This window comes from Podarcis pityusensis (assembly GCF_964106645.2).
Source record: "Podarcis pityusensis genome assembly, chromosome: 14".
In the NCBI taxonomy this organism is placed as follows: Eukaryota; Metazoa; Chordata; class Lepidosauria; order Squamata; family Lacertidae; genus Podarcis; species Podarcis pityusensis.
In genome coordinates this window covers 26,718,417-26,740,985 of record NC_138039.1, presented here as the reverse complement: position 1 = coordinate 26,740,985, position 22,569 = coordinate 26,718,417, and the positions used below count along the sequence as shown (strand labels likewise).

The window sequence follows — 22,569 nt, the reverse complement described above, 5'->3', positions numbered from 1 at the left end:
GGTCATCTAGTCCAACCGTCTGCAGTGCAGGAACCAGAGCTAAAGAATCATTGACAGATGGCCATCCGACTTCTGTATAAAAACTGCCAATGAAGGAGAGCTCCACAGCCCAGTGGGGGATTCAAATCCTGGCCTCCCAGGTCCCAGTCTGGTGCTCTAACCACTACACCACACAAGCATTTCCTCCATTCCTCTTCCCCCACTTTCTGCTGTATGCTCACCTTTCCCATGCTAGCCTCCCACACCATGAAAGTTTAGGCCAGCCTTCCCCGACCTTGCACCCTCCAGATCTTTTGGACTACAGTTCCCATCGGTCTCAGTCACACTGTGTTGGGGCTGATGGAAGTTGTAGTCCAAAACATCTAGAGGGCACCCGATTGGGGAAGGCTGACTTAGATTGTAATGTCTTTGGAACAGGGACCTGTCCATTTTCGCTTGTCTTTACTTTATCAAGCACCATCTATACATTGATGGTTCTATGTAAAGAATGCCAATTTCATTGCCTTTCTTACTGTGCTCCTTTCAAATTGGTCTTTGGTTCACACAAGACTGTCAAAAAGAATCCAGAGTGTTGGGGGCCACGTTGGCAGGGAAACTGCACTGCCTGGATTTGGAGATGAGAAAGGAATAAGTGGGAGCTTCTCCCCTTTTCTCTTCTGTAGGGCAGTGTGGGGCTCATTCCACCCATAAGGAGAAAAAAACTCCTCACCTCTTTTTTTTTTGCCTTCTCGTCTTACAGAGTGTCTGCAGCACGCTGTGGTGCTCCGTGGGGAACACATGTCACTCCAAGCTGGACGCAGCGGTCGATGGCACCAAATGCGACGAAGGCAAGGTAATTCCCCTGCAAACCCATGCTCCTCTGGACTAGGAGATGGGTTCAAATCCTCACTCAGCCATGAAGCTCACCGGGTAGTGAGCACAGGCTACCTCTGTTATTGCAACTTAAGGAGATTTTACTTTCCTCCACGCTTTCCAGGCATGGTCCATGCTACTTTAAAGCTCTGTGCCGAAGCGCCTCGCCATTTCTGCTTTAAAGGGCAGGTTTTCACGGGGGAAACTCCAGGGCGAAAAAAACCGGAGCACTCTGATATGGAACTTTAAAGTGCAGAGCTGTGCCTGAAAAGTACAGGGCAAAAGGTGTGTGTGAATAAGCCCTCAGTGCAGACAATACTGAGCTAGATAGATGCGTGGTCAGACCTGGTTTAAGGGAGCTTTTTGTGTTCCCACTGCCGGATTTGGCTTCTACTTGGCTCTATAAAATGCACTCTTGCTCAGTATATACAGACAGCCACTCTTTCCTTTCTTTCCACTGCAAAGAAAGAGCGTTCCAATTAGAGCTGGAGATGGAACCCAAATTACTCTTGGCTTTATTGTTTTTATTTTTTTAAAGGAGAGCATCTCAAGTTTCTTCCTCCCGCTGGCTTTGGGTGCAACCTGAGATGTTCACACACCAGCCACAGGCTGCCTTCATTAAATCTGTCAGGGCCCTCTCCCAATTCTGCCTTAAAACTATCCCAAACTGCAGGCTGAGAGGCTGCTTTTACAAAATCCACAAAATCCTTTTTTCCGCAACCCCCTCTTCTTCTTCTTTTTATTTTAAAGAAAGCTTCCAGCCTCATGAAGACTTTTGCAAACTTGAGAGCTCACTCACTGCTCTACAACCTTTCATTTGGACATAATGTTTATTACATCTATTTTATTAATTTGGTTTATGAGTCACCTCATAAAAAGTGCTCTCTAGGCTACGATAATGGTTTTATTCTACTATTAGCTTCTAGGTTCGGATCATGCCATTTGTTCTGGTCGTGAGGCTTTTAGGACATAATTTCCCCTCTTTTAAAGCTGTCACGAGTTAAAGAGAATTTGTGAGTCATGCTCTGCTGGTTTGCGGATAAAACATTGTACTTAATTAGGAAGACCGTTCGAGGGAAAATGATCAAACTGCCTGCTTCAGGCTTGCATTTTCAGATATTGCCTGTGGGTTTTCTAAAATAACTCCCCAAACATGAAGCCCAGAATCTTCCTCATACACACACACACACACACACACACACACACGTGTCTATTTATATGATTGCTAAGGTATTGAAGTTCTGCTACAGTTGTTAGAGTTTAGAGATGTAGTCCAAAACATCTGGATGGTACCAGGTTGGAAGAAGGCTTTGTCTGAGCCTGGATGTACAGGCCAGCCTCATCTGATGTACTCCTCCTCCTTCCCTTCCTCCACAGTGGTGCTTCAATGGGGAATGTGTCCATATGGGATACCGCCCCGAGTCCATCAACGGAGGCTGGGCAGCCTGGAGTTCCTGGGCGGCCTGTTCTCGGACTTGTGGGGCGGGCGTACAGAACGCCGAGCGGCAGTGCAACAGCCCCACGTAAGTGACTGACCGTTCTGCTTGCAGTGGGGGCGAGCGAGGGGGGCATATGAGAACATGAGAAGAGCATCGGGTGGATCAGGCCAGTGATTCTTCTAGTCCAGCATCCTGTCTATGAATTTGTCTAATGCTCTTTGAAAGCCATCCAAGTTGGTGGCCATCACTGCCTCCGGTGGGATGGAGTTCCATAGGTTAACTATGCACCATGGGTGTAGCCAGGATTTATGTTGCCCGGGCCGGGGGGCGGGCAGGACACCCACCTGTCCTCATCCTCTGTCTGCCTCTGTCTAGCAGATTCGGAATGAAATGTCTCGACAACTGTCGTTTTAAATTACCTTCTTTTGAGCCCAAGTGCTCAGAAAAAACCTGTCGAAATCTTCAGTCGTTTGAAAACTAGGAAGTTAAATTTAAAAATTAACATCAGGGAGTACCTTTCATGTGCCACAACATCATCAGCGAGCATTTCAGTTTCAGATACAGTGGTACCTCGGGTTAAGTACTTAATTTGTTCCAGAGGTCCGTTCTTAACCTGAAACTGTTCTTAACCTGAACCACCACTTTAGCTAATGGGGCCTCCTGCTGCTGCCACGCCGCCGGAGCACGATTTCTGTTCTCAACCTGAAGCAAAGTTCTTAACCCGTGGTACTATTTCTGGGTTAGCGGAGTCTGTAACCTGAAGTGAATGTAACCTGAAGCATATGTAACCCGAGGTACCACTGTATTCTGATTATTTCTACTTTCAGTTAAGTATTTTTATTTATTTACTTGATGGGGGGGGCAGCTGCCTCCCCTGCCCCCTGGCTGCGCCCATGCTGTGTGTTGCGTGAAGGACTTTTCTTTGATCGGGCCTGAATCTTCCAGCATTCAGCTTCCTTGGATGTCCACGAGTTCTAGCATAATGAGAGAAGGAGATATGTGGTTCCCTTTCTCCCTGGCCATCCAACCTCTGCTTAAGACCCTTCAATGAAGGAGAGCCCCCTGCTTTCCAAGGTCATATGTTCCGCTGTCAAACAGCTGTTATGGTCAGATAGTTCTTCCTAATGTGGGTGTTCATCGGTCTTTCTGTCCCAACCTCAGGCCAAAGTACGGTGGGAAGTATTGCCTGGGGGAGAGGAAGCGCTTCAGGGTTTGCAACACCAAGCCCTGCCCCTCCGACGGACCCTCTTTCCGCCAACTCCAATGCAGCCGCTTCAACGGCAGAGCCTACAAGGGGAAGCTGTACAAATGGACCCCACTCCCTAATAACAGTGAGTCCACCTCTCTCTCTCTCTCTCCAGCAAAACAGCAAAGATGTATTTATGCATGTATGCATGTATTAGTATTCCACCTTTCCTCCAAAATGTGGTATACATGGTTTTCTGCATTTCACTCGCACAGCGACCCTGGCAGGTAGTCTAGGCTGAGGGAGGTAGCAACTGGCCCAAGGCCACCTGTTAGATTCATGGCAGATATAAGTCCTGGTCTCCTAGGCCCCAGTCCAGGACTCTGACTACTGCTGAATTTATACGATTACTCCTGCGGTTATTTAAAACATTTATTTGTTTACTTATTTGCAGCATTTCTATTCCACTTTTCCTCCAAGGAGCTCAAGGTGGCCTATACAGTTGCCTGCCCCCCTTTCAGTCTCCACAACAACTCTGTGAGGTAGGTTAGGCAGAGAGGACGTTGCCAGCCCAAGGTCACCCAGTGAGCTTCTTAGCAGTGAGGGAATTTGAACCCTGGTCTCCCAATTCCTGTTTCGGCACTCTAACCACTGCACCACGCTGCTATTCGGGCAATAGCAGAGCAGTTCAAAGAAGACAAAACACACACACACACATTAATCTATTTATAACATCAGTAGGATTATATTCATGGTTGTGTGTGTGTGTGTGTGTGTGAGAGAGAGAGAGAGAGAGAGAGAGAGAGAGGGTGGGGGGTGGGTAGGACCTGAGAGACTTGGGTTCAAATCCCTACTTGGACAAGAAACTGACTGGTTGACCTTAGGCCAGTCACTGCCTCTCAGCCTAACCTACCTCCCAGGGTTGTTGTGGAGATTAAATAAGGAGGGAGAGAACCACGGACACAACCATGTAGTAAAGCCGCTCGCCCCCAACTGCCCCTCCATCACCTGTCTTTGCTCTCCGGCCAGACCAGGTTTCTTGCGCAGGTTGGCGAGGGTTTACTTTTCACAAACACAGGCCGAAATAACACCGGTAGGGCTGCCACCACTCCCTTTGTTCCAGGGGAACCCAGAGTCACAACCCAGGGAGAAGGGTGTGTCTCATTAACCTGGCAATTCCCCCCCTCTACAAGCTGAATCCACAGACTTGCAGACAGAAATTCTACGGTAGAGCGTAACTAAGCGGAAGGCTAGGATTTAGCTATTCCCTCGGAAAAGGCACAAATACCAAACAGGTTCATCTTTAAAAGTTTATTTTAAAAGAATAACACAAAACATGTTGAAAATCAACAGGCACTTCTTTTGAGTCTTACAAACAAGAAAATAAAAACGCTGTAGAATCTAACTAGCTTTACATACTCACAACAATACTCAGTTAGGGTAGTCAAAGTCTTTTCAAGCATCTGCGTATTGAAGATGTGTGAAGGTTTCCATCTTCAACCTTGATCTCCTTAGAGGAAAAAAGTGGGATATGGAATGTAATAAATAAAAATCCATACTGTAGCTGTGAACACACAGGCACCAAGCTAAAAACTTAAGCAGCCAGCAAGTGCTTGTGTGGACAGAAAGTCTCAAGGAGGTGCCAAGATCTCATCAGAGTCAGCGCCTGCCTTAGCTCAGATAAATGTGTGTTTATTTATAGAAGTATTATTTCTATATGACCCTTTTGTAAGATATCAGAGCAGTGTACAGCAATATTAACATATTTTAAAATGAGAAGCAGTACAAAACATTCACTGAGCTGACTAGCTAATCAATGGCCATTTTAAACAGCTGCTCAGGCTGGTCAGCATAAAAAAACCTTAAAAATCAAAAGTGAGGGTGCCCGCCACATCTCTGCATGGGACCAGCAATGTGTAACACCTCATGTATTGAATACCTAATGCTGGCAAGCTGTTCTTTGGCCACACGGCTTGAGGAGACGAGAAGAGAGGCAGTCAAGTGTCTGGACTTTTCTCTCTGACATCCGCAGTTAACCCTTGCGAACTTCACTGTCGCCCGGAGAACGAGTACTTTGCAGAAAAGCTCCGCGACGCTGTCATTGACGGGACCCCGTGTCACGAAGGAAATTCGAGCCGAGACATGTGCATTAATGGGATCTGTAAGGTAGGAGAGGTTTGGGGAAGTGTGACTCCCTGGATGAAGGAGAGAGAGAGAGTTTAGAGACTAGCCCTCGCCCTGTAAGAAGATCCCTGCATGTAGTAATCTAGCATATTGAAGTGTGCTGTGCTAACATTCTACATGCAGGGCATGGTGAGTCAGGTGAAGAGAGCCTTCAGAGACACAGCCCTGCAATCCAAGGTGGTGGTGCAATCCAGTGAGATAGGAAAGCAAGGAGCTAAATGGCCCCTTAAACCTAGGTTATGGGCGCAATAACGTAATGTCTAGGCGTGCCTTTTTTATAACAAGAATACAAAGCTGAAAATGAATGAATTGCAGCTAAAATATGATGTTCATTTTTCACATGGTCTATTCCTTCCCTTGCCCAACCCCCTAATATTCTTATGAGGATCTCTTCTCCAGAGGCAGAAAAAGTCATTCTTTCCTACTACTCCGCAGTTTTAATCTGAAATCTTAGGCGCAGTATTGCACCCAGAGCTCAGAAACGGCTCGCCCTAATGAAATTCCCTGTCGCAAAATGCGCCTAGAACAATGGGAGTTTTGAACACTGGTGCAATCTAGAACCCAGCCACTTTACATTCTGTATTGTGGCCAAATCTGCCCGGGTCTCTGTGAGTGGAAAGAGACCATGGAAACAGTAAGCGTGGAATTTCTTGCAAACCCTGACGATGCCTAAGGTTTCCGGAGGAAAGGAACAAATCCAGAGTTCCCCTGCCAAACCTAGCCTGGCAACTTCTCTCCCTGATAAAGGAAGGTCCCCCTGGTGAGTTTTAAAATAGCCTGTCGCTGACTCCAGTGGATTAAGTGATCAGAGAGGCTGGTGCGCCAGAGAAGGATTCAAAACACTCCAAGTGATGACAGCTGAATGGGGATGTAGAGCAATCCATACTTTGCCTCTTCCGGCTTCTCAGAGAGGAACAGGAAATTAGGGGTGGGGAGGGTCTCCTCATGAGTTGGAGCAGTGCATGAGCCTAGTCTAAAGTGGCTGCTGGCCTGTCTTTCCTCATCCCTGCAGCCTATTAGAATTTATGTAATGATCTCTTTATACATGTATATCCTGCACATTGCAAGTCCAGTGACTGTGTAATAAATGCATGCGCCCTTGAGCTTTTGCCCTGGACTTTCAGAGAGCAAGCCTGGATTTTCGCCTCAGAAGTCAGCCAGTGTGAAGATCCAATCGACCCCACCCAAGCAGCCCCTAGGTTTTTGGACTACAGTTCCCCTCAGTTGCTCTGGAGGTGGCTAACCCATCACCCATCCCTGATGCCTTTCAGAACGTCGGTTGTGACTATGAGATTGACTCCTATGCTGTGGAGGATCGATGCGGCGTGTGCCGTGGAGACGGGTCGACCTGCGAGACCGTCAAGAAGACCTTTGAGGAGAGCGATGGGCTGGGTGAGGATGTTTCTGCCAGATTTGAGGGCCCAGTTGGGAATAAGGTGGGATGTCAGAGGATAGAAATGGAAATGGGACTGCCTGCAATGAATGAACATGGATCAGAACATAAATGGATGCCTACTGAAGTATAGGTCGGTTCCTATACTATATAATAACAGCAAGAACCTTTATTGAACTAACAGAACTGGACAACAAGGGCAAAGCAACTGCTTATATACATTTCTGAAGGCCTGGGCCACTCCCACTCCAAACATGATTGGCTATCAAAACTTCCAATCAGCGAATCATGACTCAGAGTTTAAGGGCCAATGGCAGAGGCCCAAATCCTGAAATGTTCTGTGATTGGATATCATGTATTGAATCAGAACACAGGGGCTCAGAATCCTTGGTCCAGACTGAAGCTCAGGCAAACACAGAGCACTGAATACACAACACCTACCAACATCACTGATGGAGGGGTGTTGGTGGGGAGGGTTGAATGGGGCCTTTCTTGGACCCAGCTTGCTCATTTCCCTCCTCAGTCCCCTTCCATCTTTGAGAAGTTCCAGATAACTTGGCATTTGTGGAATTAGAAGCACTGTGACAAGGATATATAGGTGCACTTGATGTAAGCTAGAGGTACAAATAATATGGATTGGGGCAGCGGGGGAGCTTTGAAATGCAACATTCCAAAATGTTTTGTGGAGGAGGCTAGACCGCACAGAGGTCCCTCGCTTCTTTGAGGTTTTCCATTACCCACCAATGAGTGTTGTGTTCACATCACATGCTTTCCTTTGGCAAATGGAGAATTTCCTCTGTCCCATTCATGTGCTCTGTTCAGAAACATCCCTCCTTCTTTTTCCCCTCCACCAAAAAATATTCCTTGGTAAAGTCATGCGCTGGGTCTCCCAGTGGCCATTTCCTTTCACAGTAGAATGACAGGCATTCTGGGAAAGGGTGTGAGCATTCAAGAAGGGACTACTCTGGTGACATTCAGAAAAGGGGACTTTGACTCCACTTTACAGAAAGGATTACTTTTTGTCCTGTTAACCTGCAACTGATGAGGAGTTCGATTCCCCTGAACAGGCTACGTTGATGTTGGGCTCATCCCAGCTGGTGCACGAGAGATCCAAATCGAGGAGGTGGCGGAAGCAGAGAATTTCCTGGCCTTGAGAAGCGAAGATCCAGAGAAATACTTCTTGAATGGCGGCTGGACCATCCAATGGAACGGCGATTACAAGGTGGCCGGGACCACCTTCACCTACGAGAGAACTGGGAACTGGGAAAACCTCACGTCTCCAGGCCCCACGGAGGAGCCAGTGTGGATTCAGGTACTTGCAGTGGATTCAAGTGCTGGGCTTTGAACCTGTGAGTTCTGGGTCAAGTCTCTGCCACTGTCGTGGACTCACTGCTGCAGAGTTGGGCAGACTTAATTAAGATACATGAAGCAGAAATTCAACAGGTGCAGCTTCCTAAAGCCCTGCTTTTTGGCATCAGGGAAAGCAGCACTTGTTAAGACTTCACTCTCCGACTGCAGCTGTGAGGCTGCCGAGGTCATAAGCATATTTTCAGCCCTCAGTGATTCTGTGTCCTGGAATCTGCTCATCCCTGGCTTGTGTTTAAACAGCCCCTCCCAGCTCAAGTTGGAGTGGAAGGTTATTTCGCGGCCAACAAAGAGTTGATTGAAATTGACCCCCAAACTCTTGTAGGTAACAGTATGGTATTTGTGCTCTCACAGAATTGCAGAGTTGAAAGGGACCCGCACGGTCATCTAGTCTGACCCCCTAGTCTGACCAAGATGATCAAAGATCTAGAAAGCAAGCATTATGAGAAATGGGGGAGGGAGTTGGGTATGTTCAGGCTGAAGGAGAGGTGACTTGAGAGGGGATGTGATAGCCATCTATGAATATCTGAAGGGCTGTCGCACAGAAGATTGAGCAAGCTTGTTTTCTGCTGCTCCAAGCAGCAGAGGAACCAAACCAAGGGCTTCAAGTTACAAGGAAGGAGATTCCAACTACTGGTAAATATTAGGCAGAACCTTCTGATGCTGAGAGCTGTTTGACGGTGTACCAGACTCCCTCAGAAGGTGTTGGCCTCTCCTTCCTTGGAGGTTTTTAAAGAGAGGTTGGATGGCCACATGTCAGGCATTCTTTAGCTGTGATTCCTGCATTGCCGGGGGTTGGACTAGATGACCCTTGTGGTCCCTTCCAACACTACAATTCTATGATTTGTCAGACTTTAAGGTGCCACGAGGCTCTTTGGCCTTGCTTCCATGCCATTTTAAGCTACAGTCATACGTCATGTTACGTCTGCTTCATGTTACGTTATTTCAGGTTATGTTCCGCGACGACCCGGAAGTACCGGAAAGGGTTACTTCTGGGTTTCGCCGCTCGCGCATGCGCAGAAGTGCAAAATGGTGTCACGCGCATGCACAGAAGCGGTGAATCGCAACCCATGTGTGTGCAGACACGCCGTTGCGGGTTGCGTTCTTTTCATGTTGCGAATGGACCTCTGGAATGGATCCTGTTCGCAACCAGAGGTACCACTGTATAGTTCAACTATGGTTTATCCATGAACATGCAGAGTGCAGTAGCACTAAGTCAAGAACAAACTATGGCTTGGCTCAAAACAGCGTGTTAGCACCAGGAGGGACGGAGAAGCCACACGCCCACAATTGCCGCCATGTGCGCCACCAGGGTTCAAATTAAAACCATAGTTCAGTTTCCCTGTAGTTTAAAATGGTCTGCGAACAAGGACTTTGTCATTTCAGGAACTGGGTTTGTCTCTTTTCTGTTAACTGCTTTGAGCACGCACTACAGATTTCTGGGAAACGCAGCATGTAAATAAACTGGCTATTGCTTCATAGCCTCCATCTTCAAGGGCTTTGCCTGCCTCCCCCCCAGCCATGCTTCTTGCCGCTTCTGTTCTACAAAGCTGCTCTGCGAAGTTCTGAGCAAAGCACTCCTCTCGAGTTACTTTGGAAATGGCAGCATCTGGCATTTGGGAGGTTCCTGCTGATCTGGGAAGCCTTTGCTGACTTCCGTGGGTGGACCTGGCCTCTCTCTTGCCCAGCTGAAATTGAAATCTGTTGCAGCATTCCTCAGAACCCTCCCGATGTCTTGAACTGTCACTCCCATCACCCTCATCTGGTTCATCGGCCTGGTTTGCCGAGGGGGCTGGAGGAGAGGCACCACCAAGGGCCTCCGACCTTCCCAGAGGCTGCTATGAATGCGGAGACCACCGTAGGGCCCCTCCTGTCAGTGGTACAGGCTCCTGCCCTCCCTGTAAGGACAGTTCATCACCATTTTTTTTCTGCAGGGAAGTCTGGTGGGTGTCTTCCTGGCTGCCAGGGAAGCCTTTGCTTTGGAGCAGCCAGACTTCCCAGGAGAGCTCTTTAGGAGTTAAATGGATTTCTCAGGGCTAATTCTTTTTCTCTCCCCTCTTGCAGGGAGGTGTTTACTTTAACATTCTCTTCCCCTTCCAGCTTGACAAGGAAAGGAATTCTTTTTCCTTTTTTGACCCCTGCTTGTCTTCCTCCAGCTGCTTGTGAATTCTGAAACAAAGGAGCTGGCTTTGAGACCCACCAGGAAGGCGGGCAGGGATCTCTCCTCTTCCTAAATCACACCACCTTGTTGGACATCAGAGGCATGCCAGGCTGGGGGTGGGGGGCTTTCGGTACAGGCGTGCTTCCCCTGTCTTTTTTGCCACTGCCCTGGCAGGTTATTCATTTTGTGTTCCAAGAATAACTTTGGTTCTTTGCTTAAGAGCTATTGTGGTTAGCGTGTTGGAACCTGGGAGACCAGGGTTCGAATCCCCACTCAGCCATGAAGCTCCCTGGGTGACCATTTGGCCAGTCAGTGCCTTCTCTCAGCCGAACCTACCTCACAGGGTTGTTGTGAGGATAAAAGGGGGAGGAGAACCATGTACACCACCTTCAGTTCCTTGGAGGAAAAGGTGGGAAATAAAGACAATCAATCAATCAATCAATCAAAGACGATCCAGCCAGATTCCTGAGCACAACAGCTCTCTCCTGTGGTTTCCAGCAACTGGCATTCAGAAGCATTGCTGCTTTCAACTGTGGAGACATTATTATTATTATTATTATTATTATTATTATTACAGCGGTACCTCGGGTTAAGAACTTAATTTGTTCTAGAGGTCTGTTCTTAACCTGAAACTGTTCTTAACCTGAAGCACCACTTTAGCTAATGGGGCCTCCCGCTGCTGCCGCACGATTTCTGTTCTCATCCTGAAACAAAGTTCTTAACCTGAGGTACTATTTCTGGGTTAGCAGAGTCTGTAACCTGAAGCATCTGTAACCTGAGGTACCACTTTATTATGCTATCCTTCATCTTAAGATTTCAGGACAATTTGCTGAAGAAAATACAAGATAAAAATAAAAGTAAATCATTAAAACAAAACAGCAAAATAATACCCCTCCCTTCCCACAGACACATTTAAAAGGCTGTAGAATATTAATAAGCCAAAAGACTGGTTGGAGAGGAATATTCTACCAGAAAACCATGTTCCCATTCCCCCCCCCCCATCACTCAGTTGGGAGTGTTTTTTAAACCTTGATGGAAAGAGCTCTAAAGCAAACGAAGCTCAATCTCTCTCTCTCTCTCTCTCTCTCTCTCTCTCTCTCTCACACACACACACACACACACACACACACTTTCCCTGGAATTTCTTGGCTGGTCCTCAGAAAACCCAGTGCCGACCCCTTGTTCAATATGGCCAAACCTGTCCATTTCATTTTCTCTGTTTCTAATTTTTCCAGCCTCCCTCCGATTTCTGCATACGTTTGCAAATTTCACTTTTCAGACAAGAGAAAGCTTTCAGGGAGGCTTACAGATATCAAGAAGGCAAGCTGGCGCTTATCTACCCTTACCCTTTGGCCCCTCTTTTTCAAGGCACATGTCCGCGCTTTAAATCTCTCTGTCTGAACTGTCCCCCAAAACCTGCTCTTTAAAGCTGAATCGCAGCAAACGTCAGTTCAGGTTTACCATGGGTTGACACTTGCTCCAATTGTGTTTTCAAGAAGGAAAAGGGGGGGGGGCACTTGGACACGGAGTTTTCCACACCTGGAAAGTGTGGAGGAAAGTTAAGTGTGGATAAGCCCACTCCTTTCACTCGGACTTATTGACATAAAAGGTACGACACAAAAGGAAAAAAACTGGGAGGGAGGAGAAAGAAAGCAAGTTCAGGCCTCGGTACCAAGTTACAAAGTTCTCATGCCAGCCAGCTGGAAGGGAAAGAGTTCAAAGAGGGAGGTTAGATGAATGTTAATGCCTTTGTTTATTCTGGGGAAAAACAACTTTGGAGGGAGTCTCAAGCTGCTTTCTCCGACTTTTTAAAGATTATTAGTTTCTATGTTCACGCTAATGCCTTGGAATGACTTATAGCACATAATCTCTTGGAACATTCTCTGGGATTTGTAACGGAATTGAAAAACCTTTTAAAAAAAGTTATTTAAAAATATATACCCTGAGACGTCTCTTGGAATGATGCCCAAGTCCATTCCAAGAGCAGCAAAGTTTTGGCAACAACGGCAGCTTCGAGGGTGGGCTAATTCACACTTACCTTTCCTCCAATCTTTCCAGGCCATAGTCCTTACTTTAAAACTCCTTTTTTTCTTTTGCTCTGGAGCCTTCCCTGTGAAAACCTGCTCTTTAAAGCTCAATGGGACAATCCCCAGAAAATGCAAATTGACGCTTGCCCCAAGTGAGCACCGAAATCGCAGGAGAAGCTCAGGGGCAAAAAACCCCAACACCCCACACTTGGACATGAAGCTTTTAAGCACAGACCTGTGCCTGGAAAGAGCGGGAGGTGAGTGTGGATAAGCCCTTAATTAAGTTGGCAAGCCTTTGCCAGAGCTGTGTGCCCCACGGACTGATACTTGAACCCTCCTGTAGGTAGTCTGCCTTGGGGCATTCACGTACCACTACAACACACTGAAATCAGCTTGGAAATAAAATCTGAGAAGCTGTTTTACATCTCAAGGCTCTTAACCCCCTGCAGCTCATCTTGTAAGGATGCTGAGAAATGATTTGGGCCTCTTATCTCAGACTTGCTGTTCGCAGGGGTGATGTGAGCCAAACAGCCTTGAAACTGGTTTAGGCTTGCTGTGTAGATGCACATTCAATGGCAGGTGTGCCTTTGCAGATAAGCCTGCAAATAAAGTTTGATGATAAGCTGAGACTGATATCTGGGGGTGGAGCTGAAATCACACACACACACCCCTACACACACACACAGAGAGAGAGAGAGAGAGAGAGAGAGAGAGAGAGAGAGAGACCTATTTAAATGGTCAGGTTGAAGAAAGTGAGGAAACGAAGGGAAACTGCCTTAAATATGTCACTCTAGTGCAACAAAGCCACCTTAAAAAAACCAAAACAACAGACTTTGCAATTAGGTAAGTGACAGGGGCACATACTGGAACATGTGGCATGAGTGAATGATTGAACATGAAACTTTGCAGGCACCCTGCAAGCAGATCAGGGTGAATCCTCATTGTTGTATAACTGCCCCATAAACAAATTGGAATGAATGCTCTGCAAAGATGGGACATAGTCTAACCCAGTGGTTCCCAATTTGTTTCGGGCCACCGCCCTCTTAGTTCCATAAACTCACACCCAGTTCCTCTCCTCTGTAAAAAGCACTATTCAGAGTAGCAGTTTGCCCAGCACACTAAGCAAGATAGCACAATAAAATTCAAAACTATAACAATTAATTGCCTCCCCCCCCAAAAAAAAATCCAAATAAAACTATTTGGTTTAATTCATTCAACAGAATTGACAAACTTGATCCAGTGATACCAGCTTTGCAAAGTCTGGCAGTCATTTATACCTCCAGCACCTGCTTGCCGCACCCCCTTGCCTCTTAGGTAATTCATTGCCCCCCAGGGCCTGCTGCTGCCCACTTTGGGTAAAGGGACCCCTTACCATTAGGTCCAGTCGCCGACTCCGGGGTTGCAGCGCTCATCTCGCTTGATTGGCCGAGGAAGCTGGCGTACAGCTTCCGGGTCATGTGGCCAGCATGACTAAGCTGCTCCTGGCGAACCAGAGCAGCGCACAGAAATGCCGTTTACCTTCCCGCCAGAGCGGTACCTGTTTATCTACTTGCACTTTGACGTGCTTTCGAACTGCTAGGTTGGCAGGAGCAGGGACTGAGTAACGGGAGCTCACCCCATTGTGGGGATTCGAACCACCAACCTTCTAATCGGCAAACCCTAGGCTTTGTGGTTTAACCCACAGCGCCACCCGCGTCCCTCCCACTTTGGGTACCACTGGTCTAAACACTGCATGAGTTTTGTACAATCAGATCATGTGGAAAGCTGAAGAGGAGCCCACAGATCCATCCTGCTTTCCGTAGCTCTGAGGAGGGGCCCTTCCCCTATTGTAACATCCTTGTGATCCTCTGAAAACCAAACACTGGTCACTTCCTAAACTTTCAGTAAGTTTGCAGTTGCCGGTCCTCTGCTGCGGGCATCTCAAGGTCTTTTCCTGCTGGCCCTCTTTCTCTTGGCAGGACATCATCACACTTCCTCGGTACTTGGACCACATTTCGTTAAACGCTTTTTATACCGTCTGGCTGGATGCTGCCTAAGAACATTTTCTTCCTTGCCTCTCAGCTCTTATTCCAGGAGAAGAACCCAGGAGTCCGCTATCAATACACCATTCAAAGGGAATCTGAGAACGAGAACGAGATCACGCCGGCCGAATTCTTTTGGCAATACGGACCCTGGACAAAATGCACAGCCACCTGTGGCACAGGTAAGGATGCCTGCCTCTTTCTTTGCCTTTGTCTCACTGTTCAACGTTTGGTGAGGAGTGGCGGGGGGTGGTCACGTTCTGGCCTAGGAGCCAGAGCAAGAAACTTCGTGCGTTGGGGGAAATCCAGAAAAGCAGGTGAACCTTCCACGAGCCCTGCAGTCACCACCAGAGTCTCTTCTCTTCAGACCGCATCTGAGGGAGATGCAGAGAGAGAGAGAGAGAGAGAGAGGGAAGGCCTTTTCAGTGGTGGCTTCCCAACAGTGGCATGCTGTCCCCAGGAAAAGATGCCAGGCATCATAATTGTCAGCCTTTTGTTACCAGGCTAAGACATTCCTGTTTTTCCAAGGCTTCTGGTTGTTAATTTTAGATCATAACTTTGTAATATTCTCTTCTCTTTTGTGGAACTCTTGTTTCAGTGGTGTGCAGGATTTGTCTGTCTCAAAGTATTGCTGATTGAGCACTTGAGGAAATATTTGTCTGCTATATTTTGTAATAATAATAATAATAATAATAATAATAATAATAATAATAATAAATTTAACTGATTTTAGTTGTTTTGCATTTTATGATGCTTTAAGTGATTCCAAGGCATTTTTTTGAATAGATCACTGAACAAATGAAATGAATGAATGAATGATGGCAGAAGGACTCATGACACTACTCTGTAGCCGTCTTCTAACAGTGGTGAATTAGGAGCCCAGGATCAGGCCTTTCGTGTGGGGCAGGAAAGGCCAGTGGGCGTATCCTCTCCCCAACCCCCAACAGTCCACCTTGTAGTAAGAAGGATATGGTAATAATAATTAGCTAATGAAGTAGCCAGAAAATTTTGCTATCCCTTAATGGTGTCCGTGGGACACAGGTGGCACTGCGGTCTAAACCACAGAGCCTAAGGCTTGCCGATCAGAAGGTCAGCGGTTCGAATCCCCGTGACGGGGTGAGCTCCGGTTGCTCGGTCCCTGCTCCTGCCAACCTAGCAGTTTGAAAGCACGTTAAAGTGCAAGTAGATAAATAGGTACCACTCCGGCGGGAAGGTAAATGGCGTTTCCGTGTGCTGCTCTGGTTCGCTAGAAGCGGCTTAATCAAGCTGGCCACATGACCTGGAAGCTGTTCGCCGGCTCCCTCGGCCAGTAAAGTGAGATGAGCGCCACAACCCCAGAGTCGGCCACGACTGGACCTAACGGTCAGGAGTCCCTTTACCTTTAATGGTGTCCATAATCCCCTGCTTAGAGGCATGCAGTTCTGGCTTGAGGATGTAGCTTGTCTAGACTGCTGGGGTAGGAAGTACCAAATGCATTTCATGTTTGGCCACTTCAATTAGAGCCCTGAATTGGGGGATGCAGCATCCTGCCTTGAGGTGCTGGCTAACTGAGAGCAAGATGGAAGGGCAGGCAGGCAAGAGAATTTATTCCGCCGGCAAGGAAAGGCGTTTGCAAAGGCCGCTGCCACCCACTCTAGCCTGTGGATAAGGAAAACGCTGTTGTGGAGTGCATAAATTCTCAATGCAAATGTATCAAAGCGATCAGACCGGCAACACTGCTGGATGTGTTTAGACCCTGCCTGTGCCCCTTTGTCCAGGATGCTTGACTCTCTGCAAATGTGTGTGCCAATACATGCACAGTGGTGCATAAGGACATGGGTTTCTGTTTGCGCAGCTGCATGTGCTCCTTTCTCTTGCCGCCAGCTGGTCAAGGCCTCTTTGGAAACAGACAACTTGAAAAACAGAAAAGCAGAAGGCTTTGCCTTGTCCTTTGATGTCCGCCTCTTGTTGACTGGGGTAACTGGGAAAGAGTCCTCCTCTACAGCTGAGTTTTATTAAAGCATGAGATGAAGGGACCAAGTGTACAGGCCAGTTAAGGATGCTTCTTCACTCTCTCCTTAGGGTGCTTCCAAATGACCACCATTTTGGGGTGGGATTTAGTCGCGGCTAATTCAGGTTGTACAACTACTGTTGGTTTGGGAGGTCTTGTGCAACTCACCCAATTCCCCCAAAGATCAGACCTTTTGCAATAAGGAGAAGGAAGGGGTTTTTAATTTATTTTTTTCATAATATTTATACACTGCTTGATTGTAAAGCTACAACAAACCTCAAAGTGGTTTACTATCACTAAGAAAAATTAACGACAACAATTTAAAGCTTTTAAAAAGTTAAAATAACAATAGATTTTAAAAAGATTAAAGTTTGCATTGGTTTTCTCAGTATGTGGACAGGATTGTTATAGGAGGGCTTGGCATTCGAAATCAGGCATTTCATAACTATTCCAGTTTGATTAATCCAGACATGAGGGGTTTGGGGTCACAATGAGGTTCTTCTGAAGCAAATGCATATATCCCTGTTTCCCAGTGTTGTTCAGAAGCCAGCATTTTCCAGGTAAACTTTCACAATGGCACTTGGCTCTCCCTTACATAAGAACAAAAGAACAACCTGGATCAGCATCCCATCTAGTCCAGCATCCTGCTCTCACAGTGGCCAACCAAATGCCTGTGGGAAACCCACAAGCAGGATTCGAGCACAAGAGCCCTCTCCCCTCTTGTGGTTTCCAGCAATTGGTATTCAGAAGCACTGCTGCCCCCAGCTGTGGAGGCAGAGCAAAGCCATGATGGCTAGTAGCCATTGATAGCCTTCCTCCATAAATTACAAACCTGCCACACAAGGTGTGCCTGCTTCTACAAGTCCTAGAAGTGGCAAAACATCAGCTCCATGGTTTGAAGGAACGCACTGCAGTGAAGGCAGGGCCGGATCCTTCCAACTCAGTGCTCATTACTGCACGTTTAACTCCTACGGGCAAAACATTTCTTGGGGAGGCATTCTCCCCATCCCTCCCCCTGCTACCCCACCTTCAGTCTGCTGCTGAGAAATTCTGTGTGATGGATCACAGCTGCCTGGAAGGCCCTGTCCAGATGGGTTTCACAGCTCCACAAAAGCCCAGAAACCTGAGCTTCAGAGGCAGCAAATTGGATGTCTTCAGAGGGGGCAGATTATGTCACCTGGGACGACACAGATTCTCTTCTTTCAGCTCTCCCTGAACTGACGCACAGCTACACTTGCCAAAGATTTCTTTCTTTCTTTCTTTCTTTCTTTCTTTCTTTCTTTCTTTCTTTCTTCTTCCTCTTTTCTTTTCTTTTCTTTTCTTTTCTTTCTTGGCATCTCTGTCCCTTTTACTGAAACCAGATCGTCTTCCAGGACTCCTCTGCAGTGTCGCCGCTCCAGATTTTCTGACAGATGCTGTCACACTACCTTGACAAGGCCCAGAGCAGCACTTGGGGCAGTGGTTTGGGTGTTCCTTGTGATGTACAGTGGTACCTCGGGTTAAGTACTTAATTCGTTCCGGAGGTTCGTACTTAACCTGAAACTGTTCTTAACCTGAAGAACCACTTTAGCTAATGGGGCCTCCCGCTGCCGCCGCGCCGCCAGAGCACAATTTCTGTTCTCATCCTGAAGCAAAGTTCTTAACCTGAAGCACTATTTCTGGGTTAGCGGAGTAGTCTGTAACCTGAAGCGTATGTAACCTGAAGCGTATGTAACCTGAAGCGTATGTAACCCGAGGTACCACTGTATTTGTATTTGGCTCTATAAACACCATACATTGAAAGCACATGGTTTGCCCCAAAGAATCCTGGGGACGGCAGTTTACCCCTCACAGAGCTACAAACAGGGGAAGGGACACCGCTCAGTGGCAGAGCAGCTGCCTTGCATGTAGAAGGACCCAGGCTCAATCTCTGACATCTCCAGTTGGGGCTGGGAGAGATTAGTGCCTGAAACTCTGGAAAATTGCTGCTAGTTGGTGCAGAAGTGAGCTAGATGGCAAGAGCTGTTTGACAGTGGGACAGACTCCCTCGGAAAGTGGTGGACTCTTATCCAGACAGCTATATTCCTGAATTGCATGGGGTTGGACTAGACCAGAGATTGTCAACCTGGTCCCTATCACCCACTAGTAGGTGTTTCAGGATTCTGGGAGGGCGGTAGGGGGTTCTACAGCACAAGCTGAATCCTTCTTCCATCGAGCGCTGGTGGGTGGTAAGGAAATTTTACCATCAAGAAAGATGCATTAGTGGGCGGTAGGTATAAAAAGGTTGACTACCCCTGGACTAGATGATGCTTGGAAGTCCCTTCCAACTCTACAATTCTGTTATCAGTATAAGGCAGCTTCCTGAGCTCCTGTGCTCCTAGGGCTACAGTTCCCAGCACCCTTAAAAACAGCTCTGGTTATCTCCCGCTTAGACTACTGCAATGCGCTCTATGTGGGGCTACCTTTGAAGGTGACCCGGAAACTACAACTAATCCAGAACGCGGCAGCCAGACTGGTGACTGGGAGCGGCCGCTGAGACCATATAACACCGGTCTTGAAAGACCTACATTGGCTCCCAGTACGTTTCCGAGCACAATTCAAAGTGTTGGTGCTGACCTTTAAAGCCCTAAACGCCCTCAGTCCTGAAGGAGTGTCTCCACCTCCATCGTTCTGCCCGGACACTGAGGTCCAGCACTGAGGGCCTTCTGGCGGTTCCCTCACTGCAAGAAGCCAAGGTACAGGGAACCAGGCAGAGGGCCTTCTCGGTAGTGGCGCCCTCACTGTGGAATGCCCTCCCACCAGATGTCAAAGAGAACAACTACCAGACTTTTAGAAGACATTTGAAGGCAGCCCTGTTTAGGGAAGCTTATAGTGTTTGATGTATTGCAGTATTTTAATGTTTTTTTTGGAAGCCGCCCAGAGGGCCTGTGGAAGCCCAGCCAGATGGGCGGGGTATAAATAATAATTATTATTATTATTATTATTATTATTATTATTATTATTATTGCTGTATTTGGGATTGTGAAAGTGGATTTTCCTCTAGGCTTGATTGGCAGGGTGAATTTCCCTGAATCTGATTGGCTGTTGATTGGTCTGCTGCCAGCAGACTTCAATCAGGGGTCCCAGCCAGGGTCTCCCATACACACCCAAAGCCTCTGGTGTGCTTGCTGTGCTGCAAACATTGACGCCAGCCGCTCATATCGTTTGTGGCCTGTTGGCCTTATGAATTGTTATCGCCAGACTATGAAAGGGAATCTTTAAGCAGGTTCTGGGTCTGGGAAAGGAGAAGGGGCAGATAGGCAATCAGGGAGCAGAAAAAGGGTGACATAATCATGGACTGAGGGAGGCAGGGAGCTCTCGGATGATTTCTTCATTTGCTGGGTTGGGAGAGGAAGTCTGCCAGCCAAGCGCCTTCTGGGTTTCCTGCCAGAAACTGAGGCTGCCAGAAGCACATCAGATCCTGGCTTGTGACCGGCCCCCATGGGGACTGTCCAGCCTGCACGCCAGGAGCAGCTCCAGCATCCAGCCCCACTGAGCTAAGCCAACCCCTGGCCCACGTGCCTCCTCCTTGCTCCCAGGGAAGTGTCTGTGTGCTTCAGCCAGCTGGGAAATGATGAGGGAGAGAGAGAGACATAGAGAGAGGTGGGGTGGGGGAGAGAGAGGCCTTTGCAAGGTCAGACTCTGGAGCAAAGGGTCAGCTGGCGATAAGAAGGAGAAAGGACAAGGCAAGGGATGTTCTGTGTCTCGTAGAAAAGGAGCCCACAACAGGAGCAAGAGGCAGATTGTTGCAAGTGACAGGGTGGGGGGACTGCACATAAGGACATACGAAGTGCTTATTGGATCAGGCCAGCATCCTTTGGCCAACCAGTTGCTTGTGGGAAGCCCACAAGTAGGATTTGGCAACAACAATTTATTATTTATACCCCGCCCATCTGGCTGGGCTTCCCCAGCCACTCTGGGTGGCTTCCAACAAAATATTAAAATACCGTAACGCATCAAACATTAAAAGCTTCCCTAAACAGGGCCTCCTTCAGATGTCTTCTAAAAGTCTGGTAGTTATTGTTACCTTTGACATCTGATGGGAGGGTGTTCCACAGGGCGGGCGCCACTACCGAGAAGGCCCTCTGCCTGGTTCCCTGTAACTTGGCTTCTCTCAGTGAGGGAACTGCCAGAAGGCCTTCGGCACTGGACCTCAGTGTCCAGGCAGAATGATGGGGGTGGAGACGCTCCTTCAGGTATACTCCCCTCTTGTGGCTCCCAGCAACTGGTATTCAGAAGCATTGCCGCCTCTGACTGTGGAGGCAGAGCAAAGCCATCATGGCTAGCAGTCATCGATAGCCCTCTCCTCTTCCATGAATTTGTCTAACCTAAAGTTACCAGATTTTTTTTCCAATGAATCCGGGGACACTTTTCAACTTCAATGGATTTTGTATGGGGACTGATTTGTAAATCCGGGGACTGTCCCTGGGAAACAGAGACGTCTAGTAACCTTAGTCTAACCCTCTTTTTAAGCCATTCAAGATGGTGGTCGTAATTGCCTGCTTTGGGAGCAAGTTCCAAAGTTTAACTGTGCCTTGCGTGAAGAAAGACTTTCTTCGTCCCAAATCTTCCAACATTCAGTTTCATTGGATGTCCACTATGAGACTGGGAGGACAACTTTTCTCTATCCGCTTCCTCCATGCCATTCATTGTACAAATAGCAAAGGAGGCTCTCTGGAGACAACAGTGCTGGCTGGGGTGTAAGGAGGAGGAAGGTGGTGTCTATTTGCAAGGTCCAAGCCCAGAGCTGGTGCACATTCACACAGTCACCCAAGGATCAGATGCAATCTTGTGCGCACTCACTTGGGGGAGAAAATCCTATTAAATTCCATGGGACATTTTTCTGAATACGTCTGGCTAAGAAGCAGGTCAGGGTCACTTCCAGATGACATGTTAATTGAGCATCCTAATTAGTTCCCACAAAGTTTGCACGGAAGGTAAACAACATCAACTGTTTATTGAGGGTTCGTTCTGATTTGTTTGCAGGAACATGAAATGATGTCTCCTCAAGCAAATGTTACCCCACAATTTCCACTGCACTTTCTCATCCCTTTCCTTACTGCAAACTGTCCAATTCCCCCCCCCCTTAGGTTTAGGGTTAGAGAAGTGGGTTTATCCTGCAAAAGTGCCAAATCCAGTTTAATTATGCAACCTGAATTGGCTGGTAATTCAGTTGAAACGCCCCTAACCCCATGAAATAATGACAGTCTGGAAGCAGCCCAGAAGTCTTTTCTCGCAAAGCTAGTTTGGAGGCAGAGCATAGCCGTCGTGGCTAGTAGCCATCGATTGCCCTCTCCTCCATGAAGGCGTCATCAGTTGCAGCAATTCCATGCAAAGAGCTCCTGACGCTCCTGCTTTTGGCTTCTGCAGGGAGAGGCTTTTGCAGCTGTTTTGTGTTTTGACCTCTCAGCTGTTGCTGATGTGCAGAAGCTGAGGCCAGTCCCCAGCAGACGGCCTGCTCATAGGTGCTGCTGCTGATCAAGGGGCCCTGAATGGAAGCAGGCAGCCTTCACTGAGCCATCTCCCAGATGCTTCCTATCTAAAGCCGCCAAGGTTAGCGGGCAGCAAACAGCCTGTTTTGTCTAAACAGTTGTGCTAAAATAGCTCCAGAGGTCTGGAAATAGCCCTTGTGCCATCTGGGAGGGCGGTGGGCAGGCGCCTCTCTTTCTCCTGGAGGAAGGAATGGCGTGGCATCACAGAAGGAAGGGGAGGCAGGAAAGAGCCGTGATCATAATTCAGCTTAGGACACCTTCTGCCTGAATCTTGATGCTTATATTGCAACAGAGAAGAGGGTATTCCAGGAAGCCAGAGCTAGAGCCTGGGTAGCTCAGTTGGTTAGAGCATGGTGCTCATAATGGCAAGGTTGCAGGTTTGATCCCTGTATGGGACAACTGCATATTCCTGAATTGCAGGGGTTCCAACTCGACAATTCG

General features: G+C 47.7%; 1 protein-coding gene across 2 annotated transcripts in view; it reads left to right on the top strand.

Annotated features, from left to right (window-relative positions):
• Nucleotides 1-22,569, top strand: part of ADAMTS7 (ADAM metallopeptidase with thrombospondin type 1 motif 7) — a 69,512-nt gene that overhangs the window by 17,952 nt on the left and 28,991 nt on the right. For both annotated transcript variants that reach the window (XM_080982085.1, XM_080982086.1), the window contains exons 10-16: nt 740-832; nt 2,230-2,375; nt 3,453-3,622; nt 5,510-5,643; nt 6,933-7,053; nt 8,122-8,366; nt 14,669-14,810. In XM_080982085.1, coding sequence (XP_080838211.1) covers nt 740-832; nt 2,230-2,375; nt 3,453-3,622; nt 5,510-5,643; nt 6,933-7,053; nt 8,122-8,366; nt 14,669-14,810 — 1,051 coding nt within the window. The remainder of the gene's footprint in view (nt 1-739; nt 833-2,229; nt 2,376-3,452; nt 3,623-5,509; nt 5,644-6,932; nt 7,054-8,121; nt 8,367-14,668; nt 14,811-22,569) is intronic.